General features: G+C 40.4%; 1 protein-coding gene across 1 annotated transcript; it reads left to right on the top strand.

Moving 5' to 3' along the window:
* Positions 1 to 6: 6 nt before the first annotated feature.
* Positions 7 to 27,524, top strand: BRAP (BRCA1 associated protein). The gene is made up of 12 exons (XM_020970112.2): positions 7 to 199; positions 2,830 to 2,991; positions 4,029 to 4,224; positions 5,506 to 5,695; positions 10,406 to 10,519; positions 11,608 to 11,756; positions 15,204 to 15,279; positions 15,750 to 15,888; positions 16,291 to 16,400; positions 20,134 to 20,223; positions 25,821 to 25,924; positions 27,040 to 27,524. The coding sequence occupies exons 1-12, from the start codon at positions 115 to 117 to the stop codon at positions 27,392 to 27,394; spliced, it is 1,770 nt and encodes a 589-aa protein (XP_020825771.1). The 5' UTR covers positions 7 to 114; the 3' UTR covers positions 27,395 to 27,524.
* The last annotated feature ends 446 nt before the right edge of the window (positions 27,525 to 27,970 follow it).

The raw sequence follows: 27,970 nt of genomic DNA, 5'->3' as shown, positions 1-27,970 counted from the left end.
ATCTGCCCTTCCCCAACCGTCCGGGAAGGGGCCCGCATCGTCGCCCCCGGCCCGGCACGTCCCGTCCCCGCCTGGGCCCGTCGGGGCCCGCGCCGGGCTGCGCCTGCCCGCCCTATGAGTGTGTCACTGGTTGTGATCCGACTGGAGCTCGCGGACCACTCGCCCCTGCCCGCCGGCTTCGGCTTCAGCGCGGCCGCCGGTGAGTGCCCCGGGCAGGGACCCGGAGCGGCGCCCTCAGGGTGGGGGTTGGGGGGTGGGGCTGCCAGCCTGAACGGGGCCCTGCCCGGGAGGGGGGCGTTCCTCACGGGAGGGGAAGGGAAGGGTTGCCGGAGGGGGCCCAGGCCGTTGGGACGGGGGGGTGGGGAGGTGGTGGGAGTGGGGCTGCTGGCCTGACAGGGGAGGGGTTATCGGAGGGGGGGCTGCCTGAGGTTGGGGGATGGGAGTGGGTGGGCGGCGAGATTCCCCTGGCCTCTACCCGGAGAGGAGGAGGCCCCCTCGCCGTGAATCCTCCGCCCTCCCAGTTTCTCTGGCTGCTGTCCCCTCCCCCTCCTCCCCCACTCTGGGTCCCTGGGTAGCGCGTCCTCTCCAGGCTCCTCCCACAAACAAGTAGCGGAGGACCTCCTCCCCTTCCTAGTGTCCCCCTCCCCCTTCTCCCTCTCGTCTGCCTCCTCCTTTCTCCCCCCTCCCAAAGAGAGGCCTGTTGGCACGACCTCCGTCCTCTGAGGCTCAGCTGCAGCTGTGTGGACCCCCCTTCTGGGGAGTATAACACCCAACTACCGACTTTTCTAGGTTATTGGGAGGAAAGCACGTTTTAAGTAAGTCGTCGAGTGCTTTCAGGTGGCGAGGGGTTAATTGTGGCGGAGGAGTACAGGTAGAGAAACGTGACGCCAAGCCGTCCTCGGAGGAGTAGGACTGAGCAGTCCCCAAAGATAGGACGTTCGTGTCAGGCAAGGCAGGAAACCAGAGATAGGCACTTGACAGCCAGTTAGTCAGTAAACAAGTGACTGCTATGCGCCAGTCACCGTGCTAAGCACTGGGGATGCAAAAAGAGGCAAAAGAGAGGCGTCCTGTGCACGAGGAGCTCACAAATCTAATGCAGGAGACCACGTGCAAACACATGTATACAAAGCAAGCTATATACAGGATAAATAGGAAATAACTAATGGGGAGGGCTTCTTGTCAAAGGTGTTTGACGTTCCCATGGAGATCCAGTGTAGAAGGGCAGCTAGGTGGCGCAGTGGATAGAGCACTGGCGCTGAAGTCGGGAGGACCTGAGTTCAAGTGCAGCCTCGGGTCAAACACTTGATACTTACTAGCTGTGTGACCCTGGGCAAGTCGCTTAACCCCAATTGCCTAAAAAAACAAACAGAGATCCAATGGTAGAGTCCAAGAGAGACTTCCTGGGGGGGGGTAAGGTTATCTGGATACTAACATTGTGGATGACAATGTGCCCTAGAACATTATGAATGAGACCCATAACCTCTAAAGTTTAGCCTAGAAAAACTGAGTAGTTAAAGGATACTTGCTCTCTAGCCTGACACTCCCATAGTGCTTATTGGTCACTATATGTACCTTGGACAAATTTTGCAAGTGTATATTGAGATGAGCCCAGATTTAAGCAAAAAAGAGCAAGATAGAATACATTTGGGAAATGCCACGGTTCTTCGAAATGACCCCAAATTTTTGCCTGAAACAAAGGCACATACTTTTAATACCAACATCGTACCAGTGTTATGGCCAAGAATTGTGAATGATACAGTCTCTGAAGGATTACAAATGAATATTACTAAGAGGGAAGAGGAGAGAGCACCTGGTGTTTGTGAGCAGGTTGCAGTACTTGACAAAGAAGGAATTAGTAAGAACTGTGGTAATTTTTTTAAAAGAAGGTTATACACATGGATAATGTATGCTCTACTGGTATTTTTGAGAATATTGAGAGAAATCAAGAAAGGCTTCCAGCACTTCGGAAGACTTCTTGCTGCATACTTAGAGAAGGATAAGATTAGGAGTTGCACAGCTTCTAGGCATGGGCAGGTTGTGATCATCAGTGAAGGAACTACCCACATGATGGAGATCCTCACTCACTTGTAGTGTTATCTAGTTCAGTGTCTTCATTTCCATAACAAGGCAGTGTGAAATAGCAAAGGAACTTGGGCTAGGAGTCAGGAGCCTGGGGTTCTGGTTCAGAGTTCTTTTATTTCCCAGCCAAGGTAAGATAGGTAAAAGCTTAATCTTTCGAGCCTTGGTTTCTTCATTTAAAATAAGATTGTCTTACATGATATCTAAAGTCTCTTCCAACTCTTTGATCCTGTAATTGAAAATGGTAAAACATATATTTTACAGGATTATTTTGAGGATCCAGTGAGCTAAATATATATGATAGTGCTTTGAAAACTGTAACCATGTTATTTTAGTACAGAATATTTTTTATGGTGCGTTACATTACAAATTCAAACCTTGGCCTTAGTAAATAAAAAAAAACTTTAAAAAAAGTATAGCAGTTGACAGATGTTAACTTGGGGCTCAGCACAGCCTCCTTCAGGACTCCTTTTGTGGCTGGTTTCTTCTAGAAATTAATGTCATTAAAACAGACCTGCAGATGTTTATAGGTAATTAAATTCTCATCTCTTCCTCTTCTCCCTCTCCCTCTTTGTCCCAGGCTGGTAAAGAAAATGAAAAGGTAATTTCCTGACTTCTCTGATAATATAGACGCTACACAGTGACTGTGCTGTCCCTCAGATCTGCTTGTTTCTTTATTGGTATGAGGAGGAGTTTGTTTTGCCATCTGGACAGTCACTACAAGATGCTAATTAGTCATGTTTTACTTAGTTAGGGAAATGTCTGATGAAGAAATCAAAGAAAAGACACTAGCTTCAGCTAAGGTCCATTTAGAAGGAAAGGCACCAGTGGAGAAGGCAGCAATTATACACCAACATCTTGGCCGGCGAGAAATGACAGATATGATCATTGAAACCATAAAATCGAACACAAGTAAGTTTTAAAATGTCTTGAATCATTTATTAGATTGTTTTGTGCTTTTGGATAATTATTTCATACTGTGCAGTAAGCCTATTATTTCATTCTCTTATAAACCTTTACCATCATTTCCTGTGCTTAATATGCCGCAGGGAGGTAGGTCCTAATTTAATCTTATGTAAGTACTTTTTAAATGAATCCCAACAAATTAAGTTTGCCTTTATTGAAAGTAGTAGAGGAGATGCAGCTAGGTGGCACAGTGAATAGAGCTCCAGCCTTGGAGTCGGGAAGACCTGAGTTCAAATCTGGCCTCAGACATTTGACGTCTACTAGCTGTGTGACCCTGGGCAAGTCACTTAACCCCAATTGCCTAACCCAAAAAAAAAAAAGGAAAGAAAATAGTAGAGGAACTACCTCCTCTTAATTGAATGACAAATCAGCAGTCAGTCCAAATAAATCTGTTGTTCATTCCCATCATTTTGCTGACCTGCTCCATTCCCGAGGAATTGGATCAATATTGAAACTCAGATGGCCAAAACTGGTGGGTCTACTTTTCAAGCATATTAGCCTTGAGCATATGTATGAAATATCTTTGTACAAGCATATCCTGAAAAATGCAAAGTCCTTAGAAGTTATCAAAAGTGTTGATTTCATTTTTTGAGGGGCAAATAGAAATTACAGTTTGAAGTTAGGGTTCAATTTTTGCATACACATATATGATTATTTGGGTAGTTTGTTCAGATTGCAGTATGTTGAGTTTTCTCTGCCAAATGTGATCACTGAAATCACAAAATCTAACTAAGGCACGTTTCCTGAAAGGCCAAAAAATCTTGTAGGGGTGTGTGTATCTATATCTATCTATATATGTATGTATGTATGTATGTATGTAGTTATTAAAGGCCAAAAAATCTTGTAGGGAGATATAGATAGATAGATAGATCATCTTATGAAAGTGATTGGACCTGTGTGAAATTAGAATCTTTGAGCCCAATTATCCTCCTAATGCAGTTTGTAATCTTATAAAGTTTACCAGAACTTTTGATTTGTGAAAGGTGAGATGAAAGCTACAATGGAAGAAAGAAAGTCTTCAGAGGCATCATCCTCTCCTGAGAAAAGTAGAAATGGAGATCACAGTAAAGAAATTGCTCCAGATTCTCCCTCTAAGCAACTTCCGGACCAGATTTCATTCTTCAGTGGAAACCCATCAGTTGAAATAGTTCATGGCATAATGCACCTATATAAAACAAAGTAAGAAAAGCCTTCTTCCTTCTGAATTGGACAGGTGTGAGTGTGTGCCAGGCAGTCTTTTTTGCCTCTGAGGCAGGCTTGGATGGTGTGGGGGCTGGTTTCTGGGCTGGTGGCTGTAGTGACCAGAGATGGAACTTCAAGGTGATAACATTTCCTTAGTGCTGCCTCTGTGATGATTTTTTGTTTTATGACACTAAGGTTGGTTTGATGGATAGACCTGATGTTTTTCTTAATAGTAATAGTGGGGGTAGATACTTTGAAGGGAGAAGTTTGGGAAGAGTATTATTAACATTGATAGTAGAATTCCACAGAGAATCCCTAATCTCAATTTAGGCAGTTTTAGCTTCTTCTGTCATCAGACTTTTTAGCAAAGCTGCTGCAACAAGTTAATTAACTGATAAACATTTTGTTTACTTTTCCAACTCCCTCCTCTGGTGGAGTAACTCACAAGCAGGTCAGTGAAGTGACCCAAGGGCAAATTGCTTGTGAAAAAAAGGGATACATAGGTAAGATATTTAGAGCATCCACAAAGTGGATCATCAGCTCTTAATAACTGATAGTTGGCCCAGTGTGGAATAAAACCTCCTGGCTAGGTAGCCTATTGAATGACATCTTAATATTCTGGTGCGCCTGTCAGGATCCCACTGAGAGAAGCATGAAACTCAGTCAACTTTTCAATAATAACTATTTTGGTAAATAGTTTTTAGAAATTGGTTCATGGCAGCTAAGGTGAATTTGTACTGTTTCAAAGGTGAACTAAAATACAGGATAGTGTGTTCTCTACTGCATTTGTTGTAACTGGGGTAGTACTTTCCATGCTCTTTAAAACAGCAAAGGCATTACGTACATATTCTCATGCTTTTGAATCTCTGTTCTCACATTCAAAGTTCTGCTTTCCTCTTCCCTCCTCCTCCTCCTCCTCCTCCTTCTCCTGTCATCCCACAGCTGGGCTTCTAAGATGAATCAGTGGTAGATGGTTTTTTTTTTAAGTGATGACTATTTGCCCAGTACATATATATAACTCGTCTTTTAACTAAAGAGGTTAAAATTTTCTAGTGGGCAAATGATATGGAAACCTTAAGACTTATTACACTTTGCAAATAATTTGAAGTGATCATTTGTCCTTTGGGTGGGTATGTTCTCAATAAAATAAGTAGTCAATTAGCGAGACATCCTTTTTTTCCTTCTGTTATCTTCACTTAAAATGGCATTGTCTCGTGCATGTTGTCCAGACTCCCCGTGGCTTCTCTATTCAGGACTGTCTCATTGTTGTCTCTTCAGTAAGATGACCTCTTTAAAAGAAGACGTGCGTCGCAGCGCTATGCTGTGTGTCCTCACAGTCCCAGCTACGATGACCAGCCATGACCTCATGAAGTTTGTGGCTCCTTTTAATGAAGTCATTGAGCAGATGAAAATAATCAGAGATTCTACTCCAAACCAGTATATGGTGCTGATAAAGTTCAGTACACAGGTATGAGTTAAGATATTAAAGACCTCTTTGTTGCACAAACTGTATTTGGAACTATGTAACTCTTGATTCTAGCAATATGGGATCAGGACTTTTCATTTACAATATGTATTTCTCTGGATAATAACCTAGGGTGTTGTTGTGAACTGAACTCCATTTACATAGCCAATAATGTGAACGCTATTGGAATTTCTCTCTTTTTTTTTCTATGTGGTGACTTGTAGTCTTGTAGTTTTCCTTTAGTGGTACTTTCAGTAGAACAAGTAATCCATAGCCTTTTTAGAATTGCAGTACTCTATTTTTCTTTTTTTTCCCCCACACCTCTTTGCCTACCCTAAAAGAGTGCTGTGGGGCACATCATTTTAAAATTGGTTTTTAAATGTGAGAGACCAGGTGTTATGATAACCTCTTGGGAATACTAAGCTGTTGCAGAATTGAGGTTAGGAATCACTGCTGTAGGTAAATACTGAGAAGTTTGATAAAATGATAGCTCTTTTTTTTCTCCACTTCTTAAAAGCATGATACTATTAGGAGAAAGAAGAAGGTCCAAAAATTCAGTTCATTGTAGGTGTATATAATATTGTGATTTTGAAGGAAGAACTCATAAAAATATATGAAAAACTCCAGATAATTTGAAAATTATAATACTCTTTTTCATTGATGTGTTTTTCTTTTGCCTGTCATATTTTGTTTAAAAGCCAAAGAGTTTAAAATTGTTGTAATGACTCCACCTTGCCAGTAAATCCTCCCTAAATTTGCCCTAATTAAATGGAGTCCAGATTAGCTGGATGGCAAAAGGTGTGTCTTCAGTGCTGTTAGCCTTGGCCTCTGACATCACACGAATTTGTGGGTGGGAGGGCATAAATGCCACCACAGGTGTGCAGGCTTACCACCACCCTGCTTCCTCCCTAAAGGAATGCAAGATTGATAACAGCAGCAACAGCCATACAGTGGTTATAAGGGAACAAGCTTGGAGAGGAAAAGGCTGTATTTTCTACATGCTTTGCAACAGTGGTGTCAAATCCTTGCTGGCCACATATTGACTTAGAAAATCTTAAATTGACTTGATAGCGTATTTTTATTCATATTGTTAAACATTTCCCAGTTACTTTTTAACCAGTTCAGGCTGAAATTTCGAGTCTTGACTCTCTGCTCTTACAACACCTTTCAGAAAGAGAAAAATCTCTTATCTTGTGAGGCACAGTGATACTGAGTGTACACATTCATAGCATCCTGTCCATATGAGACATACTTCACAAGTGAAAAATAAAAGAAAACATGGGTCTCGGCTGTCAGGGCTTGAAAGTTTAGAAGTTGCAAAGCTAAGAGTTTAAGAGCATTTAAATCAATCATTTTCACTACATGTGCAAAGCCCTTTAGAAATCATTGGGGAACTTTGCAAATTGAGTAGATGTGCTGTCCTAAAACTCTTTTTAGCTGATGTCATGTACCTTCTGGAAGGAGTGGGATGAAGATGTGGGAGAAGGAAGAAAGCTACCCTTTATACAAGATTTAGTTCAGACTCTTTGTGTATGTTAATGACTTTTGCTTCATCAATCATGATGAAACTTAATTCAAACTTCATCAAACTTAATCATCAAGGGGCACCTAGGTGGCACAGTGGATAGAGCACTGGCCCTGAAGTCAGGAGAACCTGAGTTCAAATCCAGCCTCAGACCAAACGCTTGACATTTACTAGCTGTGTGACCCTGGGCAAGTCACTTAACCCCAATTACCTTAAAAAAAAAACAAACAGGTATAGCAAACTTAACTATCAAGTTATTTGACCTGGGGCTGACAGCACAGAAAACAGATTCTTTGCTCTCAGGTTCATAAGATCATTTGGCCAAATGGAGAGAAGATGTAAATGGGCTCAAAAAAGCACAAATAAAAGGATTATGTCTTCTCTTCAAAACTACCAAAATCACCAAGCTTTATCCTCTTGTTAATTTAATCTAATCATTTGCAATCATTTTTTGCAAATATTTCCATGTAATTAAATAATTCCACGTAATTGTTCTTTGTACATGAAGATGACTATTGACCACCATGACTGTGCGTTCAGTTTTTCTAGAAGAGATGGTGGATTTGCTATTGTATAGCAGACTGTCCATCTAGTCCTTCTGCAACAAAGTGCAAAGTGCTGACATTTGTTGGCTAACTTTAGCAGTTAAGTCCAGAGTTAGGGATAGGTGTGAAACTTATTTCTCTTTCTGAAAGGTGTTGTAAGAGCAGAGAGTCAAGACTCGAAATTTCGGCCTGAACTGTTAAAAAGTAACTGGGAAATGTTTAACAATATGAATAAAAATACACTTAGTGGTATAGGTGGACTTTTATTTTCTTCCACAGGCCCCCTTTTCATTTCTTAAATTTTCTCTTCAATCTTTGGTAAGTAGTAGAGCTGCTCTGTACCTTTTCCAACTTCATGTGAAATTTTGTTTTCTTTGGCTTTATTCTGTAGGCCATGTGGACAGGTATGTTTACTAACATTTGCCTATGACCTTTGGGGAATTGAGTTTATAGGTGAAGAATTTAAAATTCATCTGGGCATATAAAGGGAGTTCTAAATTTGTTCACATTTTTGACAAAAGAAAATGCACGATGGGGCAGAGTTTGGCAGCTTTTTTTAGCCTCGGCATGCTTAGAGCTGTCTAGAAGGCCTTTCTTTCTGTTGGGAACTTTATAGCAGGTCACCTGGACCTGCTGGACACTAGACCAAAAAGGTATACTTTTTAATGTTCCCCAACATTAACAGCATCGTATATCCTTGGGACAGGGTCACGTTACAAAAAGCTTCCTATTGCTAACGCCAAAGTGATAAACTGGGGGGTGGCTAGGTGGTTCGGTGGATAGAGTACCAGCCCTGGAGTCAGGAGGACCTGAGTCCAAATTTGGCCTCAGACACTTGACACTTACTAGCTGTGTGCACCTGGGCAAGTCTATTTATCCTGATTGACTTGTTGTTTCTGGTTGTTGAATGAGGCAGAGAAATCCCCATCTCGATTATTTCCTTATTTCGTTCCCAGTATCTTTTACCCTTCTTCTTTTCCTTGGATGAGGAATTCTGGGCCTGAATGGTATTAGAAAGACATGAGAAGGCATGATGTGAGGGGCATTTGTGCCTTGCCCCAACAGCAATCTGTGCCACTTTAGCCAAGTGTGGTGGTTTAGAGGAGTTCACACGTGTGTCTGGGTACCTCACCTGTTGCCCCTAGTTTCTTCAGACAAGAATTAGTTGTCTTAACGGGCCTCTGTATGATTACACATTCCAAGAAAAAACTGTGGCTTTAGAGTATGAAGGGAAGCCTTTTTTAGTGTTTTCTCCTTTATAATGTCAGTGTAATAGAGAATTCTGCTTATTAACATCTTGCTGAGTTGATTGAAAAGTACTTTGTCCATGAAGTCCCTTTTTTCTGGGGTGGAGAAACAACACCTTAAAATGTGAAACTGATAGTTGACAGTTCTTCATCAGATGCTTGGCTCGCTTGATTACATTTAATAAATGTTAATATAATTAAAATTGAATCTCCATCCTTCATAGGGCATTAAAAGCACTCTAAAAAACTTTCTGGTGCTGTGAGATAAAGGAGTACTGAGAACTTTGGGATAAGAGCATATCTTTGTTTCCCAAAGATCTTGGGAATCTTTTCTGTGAGTCTGTGTAGGTTCTCTGTAGTGATAGATTTGCGTGATATTTCCTTTTGCTACTAAGTGCTATAACAAAACAAGCTATGTAGATTGGTAGAGCTGATGCAGACCTGCTTCCTGTGTTTAGATTTGTACCTTTGTTCATATTTTGCTGACCCTACAATATAGAAGGTGATGAGACATCTAAATGAGTTCAGTTCTCTCAAATGTTCCTAAAAGGCCAATTTTTTTTAGTAGAGTCATCTATTCTCTGTCTCCTAAGACCAGACCAAAAGGCAATGTCTTATCTACACAAACATATTTTATCTTGTCATTTTAAAGGTGTGTGTGTTTAGGAAAGAAGACAGATTCTTAATCCTTCTAGCAGCTTTACTCTGCAGGAGCCAAAAAATTCGTGTCTTCTCTTCCCACTTTAATTCCTCAGGAATCTTAAAGAATGATTTATTTTATAGGCAGTCTAAACTTGGGGCTCTTTAACCATCATATTTGATATTGGGCATTCATTTCTTTAAATTGTCAGGATGAGATCTTTATGTGACAGCCCTTTTGGGGGTATGTTTTGCTTACTCAACAGAAGGTGAATTTTTTTTTCTTTATTCTGTTCCACTTGCACGGATGCCTTTTTCCTCTGATGTGATTGTCAACATTTTTTAATAGAGCTCATCTTAAGTATCCATTAATTCTGATTTGGTTCCAGGCTTTGCAAAAAGAGATTTACTTTTCAGTGTCTGTGAAAATGTTTACTGGTATGGGTAGGGGGAAATTGGTTGTTGCCAATTAAATCTTAAAATCCAAATAGCTGTCAGCTTTCTGCGATTTAATACTTCCTGCCACTTCAAGTAGAAAGTGTCTGTGGCCAGAGAACATTGTGGACTGGTGGGATATCGACCTGCAAAGGTTCAGATAGCTTATGGATGTGCCACTAGGTTGTCTGTTTTTAGTGGGTTGATTTTTCTAAATAAAAATATTGAAAATGTTCCCTTGGAGGTACACATAAATTGAATGTAGAGGAAGTGTCACTTGCTCTGAGTAACCTATTCTTCCTTCCCTTCTTTATATTCATAGGCTGATGCAGATAGTTTTTATATGGCATGCAATGGTCGACAGTTTAATTCAATAGAAGAAGATGTTTGCCAGTTGGTGTATGTAGAGAGGGCTGAAGTGGTGAAGTCGGAAGATGTAAGTTTGAAGGATTTTCCTGTTTTAAGATTTCTAGAAATGCTCAGGAGAAGCAGTGGGAGGCGATGAAAAGAACATTCAGGACACATGGGTCCAGAGCCTTGGGAACAAATCATCCTGAGCCCTGTTGTCATCACACATAAAATGGGAATAATACATTAACTTGTGTGGTGAGGAAAGAGATTATATAAATATTAAATTGTTACAAATATCTTTATAATAGTAAAATAATTTAGGTTAAAAAAATACATCAACCATAACAAAGAATAATTATGCTAAGTCACTATCGGTGCTGATCAAGTAAAGCTCTGACAGTTGAATTTGGGGTAGTTTTGGAATCAACTCTAAATCCTCTTCCCATATCTGCATAGCTAACATTTGCAGTTTTGAAAGCACCTTGAACTGCTTGCCATCTGGCAGAGTTCTTTGCCTCAGTTGATTGTCACTTGAGTAGTCAATTCAGTTGCATTATATTCTAGATTTATATTATTCTGAAGTGTAGCACTTAATAGTCTTTATCTTGCATTGGTCTTGATTGAAGTAAAATCATTTAGACTACTACATTGTTAGCTTGAGAATAAATTCTGGGCTTCATGTTAGAAAACTTACTGGCCAGCTATGAAAAAATTTAATATTAAATTTTGAGGGTCTTTCCAAAAGGCTTCTGGAAATATGAAGTGATTTTCATCATGTACTTAAAAGTCTATGTAATAATTGTGCTTGTCTAGCCTGTATCAAATTGCTTGCCATCTTGGGGAGGGACAGGAGGTAGAGAGAGGAAAAAAATGGAACTCAAAAATCTATCTTTATATGTAATTGGAAAAAATAAAATACCATTGAACAGGGGGAGGGGTCTGTGCAGTTGATGATTTTGTTGGATTGTGTTTTCTAAATAAATCGAGGTGTTTTGTTGTTCCCAGACCCATGTCTTCATGGACTTTAGAGCTGGAAGGTTGGTACACTTTTGGCTGAAAACTCTCATAGTAAATTTAAACTTCCTGGCTGGTAGCAGTCTGTTCATTTGACTTTGGCAGTTTATGAACTCGTAACTTGTTGAAATGAAAGGTATTGGTTACATTTATATCCAGGGTGCCAGCCTGCCAGTGATGGACCTGACAGAGCTCCCCAAATGCACAGTGTGCTTAGAGAGGATGGATGAGTCTGTGAATGGGATACTTACCACATTATGCAACCATAGTTTTCATAGCCAGTGTCTGCAACGCTGGGATGATACTACGTAAGTATGATGCCCTTTTTTTCTTTAATCAGCTCTAACTATATAAGCCTCTTTGGAATTTTAAAAAAGGGTCTTGCTCTTCTGTTCAGCTTTACAAATCAAGGGTGGCACTAAGCAGACGTCATTGCCTTCCCTTTTCCTTTCTTCTTCCATCATTCCTGAGAATAACCAGCATTCTTGGACCAAAGTCTCTCTAGCAGCATTGAGTTTGGGTTCTGCATCCCCGGGTGGAATGTGTTCAGTGCACCGGGAGTTATTCCTTTCTCTCATTCACCAGAAGCTGAATGACCAAATGTGAAGCTTTTATTTCTATGTTCTATGCCCTGGCCAAGTCTCGTTCGGTAATCGTGCATGCCATCTAATGCTGTTGGCGTGTTATTCCAAATTTCTCATCAGTGAAACAGCAGCTTCCTAATTACCATTTTAGTCTGTTGTGAATATTAGGAGTCACTGGCCAGAGGTCATAGTCATCACCAAGCAAAAGACGTATTTAAGGTTCTTTACTTGTAATGCTTCAAACAACTTTGCAGGTGAGATTGCCTTGGAGGACAATCCAGAGGCTCGCCAGTTGCCTGTGCAAACTATTGTGGGGCCTGTTATCAGGAGGCTTAGCTCTCTGCCCATATACCCTGGGCCTTCCGTAGTGTGGTCAGCTACCTGGCAAAGAGTTCGGTGTCAGCTCTGTGGTAACATCAGCTCCTCGGTTGTCAAGGATCACTGAGCATTTAGAGCTGGATGGGATTATCTAGTCTTAACCCTGCTTTTACAGAGACAGAAATGCTGAGAGGTGGAGGAATTTAGAGGCTGCTAGGGGGTGCCGCAGTGCACAGAGCACCAGGCCCAGAGTCAGGAAGTTCTGATGAGTCCAAATATGGCCTCAGGTGTTTACTGGCTGCATGATCCTGTAAAAGTCAGTTAACCAGCGCCTGTCTCAGTTCTCCAGTCTGTAAAATGAAGGCGCTAACAGTACATACCTCCCAGAGTTGTTCTGAGGGAAAAAATGAGATAGTATTTGTAATGCACTCGGCTGAGCACCAGTGACACAAATAGAAGTGAGCCTGCCCTCAAAGAGTTTACATTCCAGTGGGAGGAGACAACGCAGAGGGAGGGAGGAGAAGACAAGAAGAAAGAGGGGAGGGTTAGAGAGCACTGAGGCTTTCTTTCTACTAGTAACTATGAAAGATTGTGGATCCACCATAGAAGTAATAGAAAATAGATAACATTCTTTCTGGTTATTACTATTTCACAATAATTTTTATTAACCTTTTTTACAACAAACTAAACTGAAGGCTTTGTTTTAGGTTCTTTTTCTTCTTAACCTAGTGATATCATCCAAAGACTTTTTTAATTCAGGCAATTTGGAAATTTATAACTATAAGATTTGGACATTTATAACTGTTAAAAAAATCCACTTTTCATTGCTGTTTAGCTTAAATGACAAAATGTTTATAGCCAAGAGTCTGCATGAAAAATCTTGTATTTTAAAAAAAAATTTAGGTTTTTGCTTGACCCACCCCTGCAATTCTCAGACATTGGCGATTGAACACTGCATTGGAAGCTGGTTCTGTATTTGCAATGGCACAAACATAATCTACTTAATAATTTTCACCTAGATGGGGAAGGACAAATATTAGTTAAACACCTACTATGTGCTCACCTCTATGCCGCTCTTTACAAATACTTCATTTGCTCCTCACAACAGCCCTTTGAGGTAGTTTGTTATCTTCATTTTACACTTGAAGAAACCAAGGCAAATAGATTTTAAGTCACTTGCCAGGAAGTCATACAACCAGTAAGTGTCTGAGGCTGGATTGGTTTCAAGAAGTCTTCTTGACTCCTGGCCCAGTGTTCTATCTACTGCTCCACCTAGGTGCCTCAGATCATCTTTGTACAGTAGCATGCCTTCTGAATATCAGAAAGCACATTTGTGGTAGTTTTTGTTATTTGGTAAAAGCTATAGCAGGATGTTTCAGGCTACTTAAGGTAGCCTTGAAAGTGAAGATTGAAGCTGATTTGTTTTTAATTTTCATTGATATCTTTGGCTTTTACTTCATTTTCATTTCCAAATGTGTGCTTCCCCTTCCCTTGTAACAAAGAATTTTTTTTAAAAACAGTTCTGCGTTCAGAGCTAACCATATAGTCCCTCACCTCTGCTAAGAACAACAGAAAGTATAACTCTGGGAATAGCTTAAAAATAGAGGCCCTGCAACGATCCACATGTGTTCAATATAAAGACCAGCCTATATATGTTTGGAGAAGCTTATTAGGTTGGCCACCAGATGATGAATGTTTTTTGGCCTCAGCTGTGCATGAAGTGCTATGTGCTGAGTCACCGTGAGGCTGCAGTGGGAGGGGACTCCCGCCTGGCTAAAATCCAAGATCTTTTGAGGTCTTGAAGTAAAGGCTTTGGGCTAGTAATAACACCCAAAAAATCAATAATGTCAGATATTAAACAAACTTGATAAGTTCTCTTAAATACCTAATTCTGACTTGTAGATTTCTGACTATTGGTCTTGAACTTTAGACAGAAAAATAGAAAGGTATATATACTATGATCTAGGCTTCTCCCTCATTTCTCTTCCCCTTGTCCTTTACCTTTTTATTCATGAAGTTTTTATATTGAGATTGTATATTTCTCATATTATATCGTTGGGTTAAGTAATGTCCTCACTTGTAAATTTGTGAGTTGAGTGTATCCTTTGTGTTATGTTTGAAAATTAATTTATCTGGGGAAAGAGAGGCTATACAAGTCTGAGGTGTACTACCTCACACCTATTAGACTGGCTAATAGGACAGAAAAGGAAGACAACAAATGTTGAAGGGGATGTGGGAAAATTGAGACACTAATGTACTCACTGTTGGTGGAGTTGCGAACTGGTCCAACCATTCTGGAGAGCAATTTGGAACTATGTCCAAAGGGCTATAAGACCATGCATATCCTTTGACCAAGCAGTACCACTGTTAAGTCTGTATTAAGCAAAAAGGAGAAGGACCTATAAGTACAAAAATATTTATAGCAGCTCTTTTCTGGTGGCAAAGAATTGGAAATTGAGGGGATACCTCTCAATTGGGGAATAGCTGAATAAATTGTGGCATATGACTGTAATGGAATACTATTGTGCTATAAGAAATGATGAGTAGGATGATCTCAGAAAAACCTGGAAAGATGTTTATGAGTTGATGCAAAGCAAAGTGAGTAAAACCAGAAGGGAGAGAACTTGGAACTCAGTTTTAAAAACGAATGTTAAAAATTATTTTTATGTGTAATTGGGGAAAAATAAAATGCTAAATAATTTTAAAAAAAGAAAGAGAGGTTATTAGCAGTGTACTCTTCTCTGATCATATTCACAGTTTTTACACTGGAAGACAGTGTCTTTAATGAGTCTCTTTTTATCTAATCTGAAACATGTTTCTTTATCTTCTCTCTTCTGGTGATTACCCTCATAGGTGTCCTGTTTGCAGATACTGTCAAACGCCAGAACCTGTAGAAGAAAATAAATGTTTTGAGTGTGGAGTTCAGGAAGTAAGTAATGGGTTTTAAAATAGTGATGAATGCATCTTGACTTCTCTGGGAATATTCTCTGCTGGGTACAATTAAATTCCTTTTAGGTCCTGTTGATCTATCCTGATCCTCTTGGGGTCTACATTAAAATCTTTTTTAGGGATCAGGCAGGAAGTATAACTGCATATCTCATTTCTAATATGCCTCTGATATACTACTGTGATTTGATGCTTTTATCTGTTCTGTTTTTAATCAATATGTACTTAATACAATTCTGAAACTTCACTCTTGCTATTTTCTTAGTGTACTCAGAAAAGCAAGATAGGAAATGATTTGTCATTAAAATTGTTCATTGGTCTCAAAGTGCGTTTGTTCAAAACTCTTAAAGGTACAAACCAAAGTATCCCTCTGTATCTCAGACACTATCTGCCACAGTGGACCAGATTTCGCAGTTACGTTGCCTAATGGTTGCCTTTCTGATTTGGTAACAGAACCTCTGGATTTGTTTGATATGTGGCCATATAGGATGTGGACGATACGTAAGTCGGCATGCTTACAAGCACTTTGAAGAAACACAGCACACATATGCAATGCAGCTAACCAACCACAGAGTCTGGGATTATGCTGGAGGTACGAGCAGGCTGCTGTCACTTTTATCATCAGTCTGCCTACACATTTTATTAGGAGCAGGCATCTTCTCGATTCTTCAGTTTCCCTTTATTGCCAGCGGTAAATGGCTGTCATTTGCCTGCTAATTGCTGCAAACGTTGATCTCTGCTGGCATGGCAGTATAACATGTTCAGTGTCCCTATGAATAACTTGAACTCGAACAGCACGGTAATTATACCCTACAGCTGTCAGACGTCTGCGCACTGATAAAACTGCAGAGCCTAAACCAAGCCTTTTTTGAACAGAATATTACCAACACCGTCATTTAGATAATTTCAAAGGGAAGTTCTCTTTCTGTGATGTCAAAGCTTATAGAGGACTACCACTGTCTAAGAAAACTATTTTGATTGTTTTTTCCTCTAGATAATTACGTTCATCGACTGGTCGCAAGTAAAACTGATGGAAAGATAGTGCAATATGAATGTGAGGGTGATACTTGTCAAGAAGAGAAAATAGATGCCTTGCAATTAGAGGTGAAGTGTTTTAGTTCTTGAATCAGTGCTTATTTGTGTCGTTTAGCATTTAAACACCGTTGGGACTTAGAATTTGGCTATCGTACCTAGAATTTTATCAGCCTTTAACCTTACAGATTTCTCCACCTGAGCCAAATGACCTAAGGAGTTGGTTTGTTTTTTTTTTTCCAGGGTTGATATAGCACATGTAAAGTGTTCTATAACTCCACGTAGAATACTAGTACACATGTGGGCTATTGGGGGTTTTTTTGCCCCTGAAGAGAAATGTATTACCATTAGGTGATAATAAAGTCAAAAGCTGATAATAGTGTTTTCTTGGTTCAAAAACAATTGAAGAAATATTCGCCACATTGCTGTGCAAAATACTTCAGTGGATCCATGACTTCATCGGAGTATGTGTGCTCCCTCAGTACCTGTCACAACCCCTCCACATCCTTTCATCCTGCATGATTTTTGTTTGTGGCATTCTGTAGTCCTCCCTGCTTCTAGAAGGTCCTTTAAATGTTAGTATATTGTATGGGGGCAGCTAGGTGGCGCAGTGAATAGAGCTCTGGCCTTGGAGTCAGAAGGATCTGAGTTCAAATCCAGCCTCAGACACTTAACACTTACTAGCTGTGTGACCTTGGGCAAGTCACTTAACCCCGATTGCCTCACCAAAAAGCAAAAAAAATGTTTTTTAAATGTTAGTGTGTTGTAGTAGGAGCAGAGCAGTTTTCACCTTCTTCCTGCTCTGAAGCCTTAGCAAGGTATGGAAGTAACATTGACTTCCTGAAGTCTAGGCCAGCCTGATGGTGGCTCAGGCTGTAAGAGCTCCGGGTATGGATGTGCTATATCTTCATGCCAGTGGAGGCTTCGATGGAGAGAATAACTTCCCAGATGAAATGATAGGTCCTGAAATGATCAGTGTCCTCTCGTGCTGCTCATCTGTTAACCCTCATTCATATCCCACCACCTCTAAATGGCTATAGATCAGTGATCTACTTTAGATGCTATATTCTCTTCTCTTCTTCATTTTTTCTTGTGTTATCTCAGGAATGTTAATAGTTGTTTTTGTTTTTTGTTTGGGCAGTCGGGGTCACACAGCTAGTGTCAAGTGTCTGAGGCCACATTTGAACTCAGGTCCTTCTGACTCCAAGGCCAGAGCTCATTCCACTGCACCACCTAGTTGCCCCCAATGATCTGCTTTACACCACTTCTCATGTGAAAATCGCTTGATTTTATGCTCTTGCCTCCTTTAATTTCACAGGCATTTATTAAAAACCTACTATTGCTAGGTGCTGGATACAGTGGTAACAGTGCAACAGTTCCTGCCCTCAAAGGCTGTTGGAAGTGCTTTTTATTCCCAGAGAAGTCATTGCAGAATAAATAGAGGAAGCCCCTAACAGCTGGGAGGAATCAGGAGAGGCTGTGTGTGACAAGTACCACTTGACTGGAATCTTGAAGGGAGCTAGGGATTCCAGGAGGAGGGCGCACGTTCCAGGCACGGGGACAGCTTGTGCAAAGGTGTGGAGATGGAGGAGGAATGTTGTGTATGAGAACAGCAAACAGGCCAGTTTGGCTGGAACGCAGCATGGGTGAGGGAGTATTGTGTAATCAGCCTGGAAAGATAGGTTGGAGCCAAGTTGTGAAGGGCTGTGAAGGCCAGAGAGGAGTTTGCGTTTTATCCTAGAGGCATAAAGAACTACGAAAGTTTCTTAACCAGTGACTTATACTTTAGGAATATCAGTAGGGCGACTGTGTGGGGGATATTGGAGAGGGGAGAGCTGGGGGCAGGGAGACCAATGGGGAGGTGATTGTAATAGTCCAAGCACAAGAGATCAGGATGGTCTGCAGAGGAGTAGTGTCTGTGTTAGCAAATCAGCAGTCATTAATCAAGCACCTCCTGTGTGCCGGACATTGTTCTAAGCACTGGGGGAAAATAAAAGGCAAAAACATGGTCCCTGCCCTCATGGAGCTCATGCTCTGTTGGAGGAGACAGCCTGTAAGTGACACTATACAAGCAGTATCTATTCAGAAGAGATGGAAGATAGCCTGAGAGGGAAGGCCTTAGCAGCCGAGGAGACAAAAGGAAAGGCCTTTTGCAGAAGGGTGAGATTTAAGCTTCAGTCTTGAAAAAAGCCCTACAAACTGAAAGGCAGAAATGAGGGAGCAGAGTATGCTGGGCATGGAGGTACCGGCTTGGGAGGTGGAATGGCATGTTTCAGGAACATCTGATAGACTGGGGTGACTGCTTCATGGAGTAGGTGGGAAAAGACTAGAAAGGTTGCAAGAGACTTGGTTGTGAAGGACTTTCCTTGCCCTGGAAAGAATTTAATATTTGATCTTGGAAGTGATAAGATGTGGAGTTTATTGGTGGAGTGGAAGAGGGGTGACATGACCAGCCCAGTGAAGGATAGATTGGAGAGGGGAGAGACTTGAAGCAGGCAAACCAATCAGAAAGTTATTATAGCTGGGCATGGTGGCACACGCCTATAGACCCTGAGCTACAATGGCGACAACAATGTAATTAGAAAGAACAGCTGCAAAGAGTCTTTAAAAATTACAAACACCAAGCTTGGCCCAAAGAAGAGATGAGAGAAAACACCTTTCTTTTCTTTTTTTTTTTTTTAAGAAATAGAAATCCACAGGTGTGAGACATATATAATGGCAAATCTTTTCAATTTGTTGATCAGTTTTATTAAATTATTTTTCCTCTTGGTTTTTTTTTCCAACAGGGATAGGAAGTGAGAAGGGGGAAATCTAGGCAATGTAAAAACAAAATGTATCAAAATCTATTGTTTAAAAAACTTCACAGTTGGGATGCACCCTGTCGTTTTAGACTTACTATACGGACTCTGTGATCCTGCTAGACTGGCCTTCTCACCCTTGACGATCCACGTCCTGTCTCTGTACCTTTGCACTGGTTGTACTCTGTGACTAGAATCCACTCACTCTTTATCTCAACCCCCTAAAGTCCCTGCTTTCCTTAAAATCTCGATGTAAGCACCCTGTTCCACATAAAGCCTTTCCTTTAAGTCGTATGCGCGCGTCTCGCATGCCAATTCTCTCCTAATCTTAATCAGATTCATTGTAAGAAAATCAAACCCTATAATGCTTGGGATTTTATACTACTTGGGGTATTGTGGAGAAAAGCCAGAAAATAGTTAATGCAATCAGATGTTTTTCTCATAATATTAATGATCACTAACATATATACCAGCTTCCCAAGCCGTCTTACAAATGTCACTAATATGGTAGTAAGCGTGAGGGAGGAGGGATTCCTGATGTGAAAACTCTTTCCCCTAATGGAGCTCAGCAATTAATTTATGTCTTATAAAAAGAGATGTCTTTAAAAGGGGAGACTGAGTGCTTTTGATTTGCCCATTGGCAAGTATGTGTCCCCATCAGGACTTGAACCTAACGACAAAGCTGACAGTTATACCACTACATCATGCTGCCTTTTGCTGCCTTTTACTGCTTTTACATTATGACAGTATATAAATTTATGTTAATGGCCCACGAGGTATTGCTGATGTAAGTCATACATGCTAGGAAATAGCCGTGCCATTAAGAAAAATATGGAGTCAAGTCCAGCTTATTTAGAATAGCAGACTCAACCAAGATAAAATGTCATAGCTTTCGTTATTAGGTTTCTGTATAATTATTTTTGGTTCAGCTTTCTAAATAGATTTCAGCAACTTGCCAGCAATTGTTTCATATCTATTTATATCTATGTTATTCTTTCTGGTTCTAGTACTCCTATTTACTAACCAGCCAGCTAGAATCTCAACGAATCTACTGGGAAAACAAGATAGTCCGGATAGAAAAGGATACTGCTGAGGAAGTAAGACTCCTTGTTGGTAACTGGGGAAAGACTGTTTTGGTCTCTAACACTGTGAAGGTGTTGGGGTGTGGGGTGGAAAGGATAATTTGGGAGGAGGTTAATTCTAAAATCTTTTCCTTCCCAGTATGCTGTCCAAAGAAAAAAGTGTTTTTGCTATTAGGTGGAAATATTTAAGCCACATTTTATTTTGAAGACTTGATATTTTTTGTTTTTAATCTTAATCAGGTTATCTAGTGCTGTGTATAGGTCTTTTTTTTTTTTAAAGAGCATAAAGACTTGGCATTTGAATCAACCAGATGGTTTGGCAACCTTAGAAATAGCTGATGTACAGAACTGAACATGACTCCTAGGAACATACAGTGGTGCTGTGTGTGCACCATTGTAATTTAAAGAAAACAAGATTTGGCAGACATACTAGGACTTTAGAAATTTATTGTGTGTACCATATACCAAGATACGGTTAAAATGGGTATATAATTTAGACTTAAAGGGTGATACTGTAAGCAAATTAGAGTTAGCAAGGAATACTTTACCTATCAAATGTATGGATAAGAGAAGAATTTAGGACCAAACAAGGTAGAGATCATTATGAAATGTGAAATGGATAATTTTGGTTATATTCAATTAAAAAGGTTTTGCACAAACAAAACCTGTGCAACCAAAATTAGAAAGCAGAAAACTGGGAGAGAAATTTACAGCAAGTATCTCTGATAGAGGCCTCATTCCTCAGATATATAGAGAACTGAGTCAAATTTAAAAGAATACAAGTCATTCCCCAATTGATAAATGATCAAAGAATATGAACAGGCAGTTTTCAGATGAAGAAATCAAAGCCATCTGTGGTCCTATGAAAAATGCTCTGAATCACTACTGATCAGAGAAATGCAAATGACAATAATTCACACTTATCTGATTGGCTAATGTGACAGAAGAGAAAAATAATAAATGTTGGAGAAGATGGCAAGAAAATTGGAACACTAATGCATTATTGGTGGGGTTGTGAATTGTTCCAACCATTTTAGAGAGCAATTTGGAACTATGCCCAAGGGCTATAGAACTGTGCATACTCTTTGATCCAGTATTACCACTACTAAGTCTGTATGCCAAAGAGATCATAATAAAGGGAAAAGGACCTATTTGTACAAAAATATTTATAGTAGCTCTTTTTGTGGTGGCTAAGAATTAGAAATCAAAGGGATGCCCATCAATTGGAGAATGGATGAACGAGTTGTGGTATAAAATTGAGATGGAATATTGTTGTGCTATGAGAAATGACGATCAGGATGGTTTCAGAAAAACTGAGAAGACGGACATAAATTGATGCAGAGTGGAGTGAACAGAACCAGGAGAACACTGTACACAGTAACAGCAGTATTGTATGATGAACAATTGTGAATGACTTAGCTATTCTCAGCAATACAGTGATCCAAGTTAAAAAAAATTTTCATTTTTTACCATGTACCTTTTTGGTGCAGACATTATTTCCCTGGAGGTTTCAGTTCAGTAAGCATTTATTAAGCATCTACTGTGTGTGAGGCACTCTGGAAAGAGAGGGTAAAAGGGAGGTAGTCAGGTTCCAGAAGAGTATTTAGTATAGTGATTGCTAATCTTTTATGATTTCCACATTTCTTCATAAAGTAGATTGGGTAGCATATTCCTTTAAACTGAATTAAAGTAATTTTTTTTCAGCCAAAGACAAGGTTTATTAGAACATCCATCATATTGGGTAGACTCTTAAGGAATCTGAACATTAGTAAGCTATTGGCTAGATTTTAGGAATCGAGTCCTGGCTAAATTATAAGAATCTGAGCATCTTAATGGAGACAAGATGGACTTTATATACAGAAAGACTATGGGAGTGGCCAAGGGAGAATGGAGCCTAGATAGGATTAAGGGTGGGAAAAGGGAGATAAAACAATGGAGGGCCAGGGTAGGTTTAGGTTAACAGAGATTGGGCATAGCCACGATGAAAAGCCAGTTGGTGGGATTATAGCCTCAGGGGAATGCCAGAGATTAGGCCGTGTGGGAAAGTCCAGGGATTTTCCTTTCTGGGGCCCAGATCCCAACCCCATCTTTTTTCCCTCAAACAAATTAAAATAATTTTGATTTAAAAATTTTGTGACCTTCCTTTTGATGAATGGAATCACCCCGAATATTACAAAACTGGAACTGAGAACCACTTTTCAGTTGGATTAGGCCTTCCCCAGACCCCAGGCACAGTGTCTCTCTGCTTGGACTAATGCCCAGTTGTCATGTGACTCTTGGATTACCTGCCACTTAACCTGTGAAAGAGGAGGAACCAGATCCCTTGAGTTCCTGATAAACTCAAGCTGGAGTTATGGTGCCACAGCCACATCTTTAATAAGAGGAAAAAAAAAACTAAGATAACTGATCTTCCCAGCAAGAGAAATGCTTAATGCTAAGGATTTATAATTTATAAAATATTTCATATTCTTTGAGGATGTGTAGATTGTGATAGGTGGGAAAGGGTGTGCTCTTTAAGGGTCTTGGGCTGTTGGCATTCCCTCTGCTAAGTGGCTAGTGCTTTCACTTCAGGTGACCTCATATGATACTTGTGTATCTTCACTGTAATTCATCACTGAGCCCATACTTGAAGCCTTTTTGGCTTGGTAAAACTGGGTAGAGCTTGTGTTCATCTGAAATAGCCTGGGAAGAACCCAGGATCAACCCTTCTTCACCCTAAGTAAGGCATTAAAGTATCACTTTAAAGGTTGTACTTTCCTTACCCTTTCAATGATCCCTAAAAATTAACTGATTCCATTCAAACTGCTATGGAAAATGACCTTGACAGAGCCAAAGATCAATCTGCTGGCAATTTATTAGTGACTGAGGAAAGAAGATGTATAATGGAAACTACTCTGCAGCCTCGATTCCAGGTTTCATGGTGACAAACACTGGTGTTGCGACTTAGGACACTTCATGCAAACAACTTGTGGAGGTCATCTCACGGTACTGTGCCCTGTAGGGTTTTTTTGTATTAGTTGCTTCATAACAGTGATGCAGCAAACAAAGGAGCCAACACAGACAAAACTTTTGAAATCAGGCCGCCTTACCACAGGACCTTACCAGAAAACTTTGGCTTTTAATGAGTTTTCTGCTTTCTATGTACAGTTCTTGATTAACCACAAGTTGGTTGTCTAGGTGACACATTATTGTGGCCCTTTTGTTTTTCCTTCCTCCTGTCCTTTTTTTTTTTTTTAACATTTTCACTGGCCCTTAGAAATTCAGGCTAGGAGTCTGCTGTGAGAAGAGGTATGTTGTTCAGTCAAGTCATTTAATTGGTTTTTGGGTTTTGTTGGGGTTTTTGTCTCTCTTTGTTAATTTCTAGTAAAAAGTACTACCTGGCTGAAGAAGGCCAAAACTAACTGAATTTAAATTAATGTTGTTCAGTTAATACAATAAAAACAATATTGTAAAGACAAACAACTTAGAGCTCTCATCAACACAAGGACAAACCACAATTCCAGCCAATTCGTGTTGAGACGTTCCGACTTAAGTGCTTTTAATTGTAGTGTTCTTTTTTTTGCTGACATTCTTACCTAGTATTGTCATGTTGCGCTGCAATAATAAGAGGCCATAGGAGAAAATGTCAATAGGGCAGATGCTGTGGGTCTCATTACTAAATCTGTCTCCATCTTGACCTCCCTTTTGAATTCCAAATATGGCTCTCTCACAGGACATCTCATTGTGGAAACCTCAAGCTCTACATGTCCACAACCAAGCTTATTGTCTTCCTGTTCAATCTTTTCCTCCTTCTGAGTTCATTATTTATGTCTATATATAGCATTCTCATTCATTCTTACCTTCCTTGTTTGTGTTATCTTTGACTCTCAAACATATTGAGTGTTAACCATGTACCAGACAGTGTGCACTGAAGATACAAAGACAAAGAGCAGTCCCTGCCCTCAAGGAGCTTACATTCCAACTGGGGAGACACTTGTGAACAACTAGATATGTACTCAATATACATAGAATAGATGGAAGATACCTGTGGGACAAACCGTTTTGGATGTCCAAGAGGCAATTGGAGATGTATGTGTGACTGTAGCTCAGCGGAAAGACTAGGGCTAGATATATAGATCTGAGAATCATTTCCATAAAAGTGATAATCGAGAGCTGATGAAATCACCAAGCAAAAGAGAAGGTAGTTGAGGATGATATCTGATTGATGTGAAAGGAGGAGAGAAGTCTTAGAGAATGGCCTTCTTTTTGTCATAGGAGGTTAGGTCTCCTCTGCTGAGAAGGTGGAGAAAGGGAGTCCCATATGAGACTTGAGGAAAGAAGACAGTGTTTGGAACAGCTTTCTTTGGTGGGTGGAATAGCAAATTGATGAGGAAAGTATAAAAGGATTGCAGCTTTTTTCAGTAGTACACAAAAAGGAACAAAGGAGGGGTGGGCGTGGGTGGGAGTAATCCAGATTTGGAATTTGGCAAGTTGTGATTGGTGATAGGACATGAGAGCAAAGTCTCAAGGGTCTTGTCTTATCCTCATATGCCCTATTGCGGCATGAACATTTTTCATCAAGAGTTTATTTTAAATTTTATTTCTCTCATTGATTTTCTATTTTGGTGAGGCAGTTGGGGTTAAGTGACTTGCCCAGGGTCACACGGCTAGTAAGTGTCAAGTGTCTGAGGCCAGATTTGAACTCAGATATTCCTGACTCCAGGGCCAGTGCTCCATCCGCTGTGCCATCTAGCTGCCCCTCCTCATTGGTTTTCTTGATACGGTCTCCAGGGAGCATAGAGATCCTGTGGGTTGTTGAGAAGTGTTTGATAAAGAATAAGTTAAACCCCAAAGAGATCAAAGAAAGAGAAAAAGATCTTGTATGTACAGAAATATTCATAGCAATGCTTTCTGTTGTGACAAAGAACTAAAAACTAGGAGGATGCCCATCATTTTGGGAACGGCTGAACAACTATGATAAACATGAATGTCATGGAATGTTAGTATGCCATGAGAAAAAATGGAGGTTGATTTTAGAGAAGCCTGGCAACGACTTCTGTGAACTGATGTAAAGTGAAGTGAGCAGAACAAGAACGGTTCATACCGTGACATCAAAAGTATAAAAGTGAACAGAATTCTGATCAACATAGATGATGAAGGGTGCAGAGGGGTGACTAATATGTAGAATGAGACACCTGTGTTTTGACATGGCCAACATGGATGGGAATTTGTTTTGCAATGCTTAATTGTTACAAGGGATTTTGTTTTTGTTTGGGTAAATGGGGCAGAAAAAAAAATGCTTGACAGTGGGGGAGGTGGGGAACCATGTTAAGATGTTGACCTTCTCGGGGCAGCTAGGTGGTGAAGTGGATAGAGCACCGGCCTTGGACTCAGGAGGACCTGAGTTCATATGTGGCCTCAGATACATAACACTTACTAGCTCTGTGACCGTGGGCAACTCACTGAACCCCATTGCCTAGCAAAAAATAAATAAATAAGATGTTGACCATCTCTGTTATAGTTTAGTTGTTCAAAGTCTAGAAGTTACCACTAAAAATAATAACTGTTAATGACAAATTTACAGGACTTTGTCCTGCCTGATGTATAGATATGATATCTGTTTGTACTTTCAGATTAACAACATGAAGACTAAGTTTAAAGAAACAATTGAGAAATGTGATACTCTGGAGCATAGACTGAATGATCTCCTAAAAGAAAAGCAATCTGTGGAAAGAAAGTATGTATTTGGTTCTGTATTTAAAGGATTTTTTAAATAAAGCCCTCAAATAATGGAATAATTTCCGTAACAGTTACGGAAACATTCTAAATAATATGCAGTAGTGTTAATACTTAGAAAAATGTTTTTATTATCCGTCTTTCATGGCTCAGCATATTCTTTCCCCTTTATATAGTACCTGCCTGCTTTTGGACCGACCTCCTGTTGAGTGGAAAATGGGGTATTTATCTTTAAAAGTCAGAATAATTTAAAGGATATTGTGAAATGTAGTTGTCTCTTCCCGATAGCTGCATGATTAAGATGTGTTAATATAGTCTCCCTTTTTTTGTCTCCAGGAGCAGTTTCTCTGTTTCCATAGTTAGCTGTTCTTAGGAACATATGGATAACTGAATGGAGTCATCCTGGTATATATAGTAAAGAGGGCTCTTCCAGGCCAGAGATACAGTGTACCTTAAAGGGGGGGGGGCGGTGTTGATGAATGCTGAGCAAAAGATTAACCAACTATGGGTCAGAACATAGCCTGATGAAGGTGTTTTGGAAGAAAGGCAAGTATTATGGAGTTAAAGGGGTTGTCCTTGGTTTTCTAGGTGTCCTCCAGAGGCAGGTGTTTATTTTTTCTGTGCCCTGAGAGAATGAGAGGCAGGTCCATAGGCACTTAGTCTTGAAATTAATTTTAAAAGCGTAATCCCCCTCCCTATGTAGTGTATCCATTGAGGTCAGAGCCTTTGACTTTCCAAGAATGCTACTTTTCCTCATAATTTCTTTATCAACACTGCCATCTCCCAGGCACCCATCCAGCTGCAGACCAAACTTACTGGAAAGGATTAATAATTGTGGCTGGGCTATAACATGCCCATAAATTTTCAAATCCAGATACTTTTTTTTAAATGTTCTAAATAATCCGTGAGTATGTTATTGTGATAGTTGAAATGTGTTAGCTAGAGAGAGTACTGCTCAGACAGACTCGATCCTAATGGTAGTGCAATGTTCCGCCTCACTAAGGTGGGAGAGGGGCTTACCTGCTAAAGAAACTCTGGAGCCTCGGCTCCTCCATTGGTTTGCAGAACAGAGAGCTGGTGGAAAACGTGCCTTTGTGTTGCTTTGTTTCTTGAAAGGTGCACACAACTGAACGTAAAACTAGCCAAACTCTCCACTGAGCTCAAAGAAGAGCAAGAAATGAACAAGTGTTTGCGAGCCAACCAAGTCCTCCTGCAGAACAAGCTTAAGGAGGAGGAGAAGGTTCTGAAGGAAACTTGTGATCAGAAGGACATGCAGATCACCGAGATCCAGGAGCAGCTGCGTGATGTCATGTTCTACCTAGAAGCCCAGCAGAAAATTAATCACCTGCCAGCCGAGACCCGGCAGGAAATCCAGGAGGGACAGATCAACATTGCCGCAGCAAGCTCCCCTTCTGTCGGAGGTACAGGAAAGCTGCCCTCCAGGAAGGGCAGGGGCAAGAGGGGCAAGTGAGCCTCTCCTAAGCAAGCACTTGTGGCTAAGACAGTGGCCTCTGTCACCAGGAGGTGTCAGGGGCTGCCCACTCAATGTGAGGTTGGTTACTATGAATAAGTAAGTACACCAAGTGAGGATCAACATGAAATTGTTTGGGTCGTTTTTTTTCTAGCGTGTTGTTTAATGAGTTATAGGGGTTTATGACCAGGATTGCTAATGGAGATTGGCAGTATTTAAAAGGGTTTTTCTTTAAACTTGTATTTAGCTAACCTTGACATGTTTTAATTACCATTTTGCCTTCCAAATTTACCCAAAACTAACTCTCCATTTTTCAGCTGTACTTATTGAGTTGACATATTTCACACTTAAGTCCTGGGGTCAATTTTTGATATTAAAAAAATGTTTGAAACCTCAGTGAAGACTTCCTAGGCGCAGGAGTACCAAAGGATCCTTGGAGCAGTAGCAGCTGCAAAGGTCAAAACATCTGGCACATTTAAAGCTGAAAAAGCCATTCGGCCGTTCCAGAAACATTTGTCAGAAGTTGGTCCTGTTGGGTGCTGATGAACATAACTCCTTGATGTATGTGCCCTGCTA

This window comes from Phascolarctos cinereus, unplaced genomic scaffold, assembly GCF_003287225.1.
Source record: "Phascolarctos cinereus isolate Bilbo 61053 unplaced genomic scaffold, phaCin_HiC Scaffold_4;HRSCAF=312, whole genome shotgun sequence".
In the NCBI taxonomy this organism is placed as follows: Eukaryota; Metazoa; Chordata; class Mammalia; order Diprotodontia; family Phascolarctidae; genus Phascolarctos; species Phascolarctos cinereus.
Note: the sequence above shows the minus strand (reverse complement) of the source record. Positions and strands in the feature narration are given on the sequence as shown.

Excerpts from the sequence above, each read along its gene's own strand:
- BRAP (XM_020970112.2), top strand. The coding sequence starts at position 115 with ATGAGTGTGTCACTGGTTGTGATCCGACTGGAGCTCGCGGACCACTCG. Across the intron at positions 4,225-5,505 it reads ATGCACCTATATAAAACAAA|TAAGATGACCTCTTTAAAAG; the intron begins GTAAGAAAAGCC and ends TTGTCTCTTCAG. Across the intron at positions 5,696-10,405 it reads TGATAAAGTTCAGTACACAG|GCTGATGCAGATAGTTTTTA; the intron begins GTATGAGTTAAG and ends TTATATTCATAG.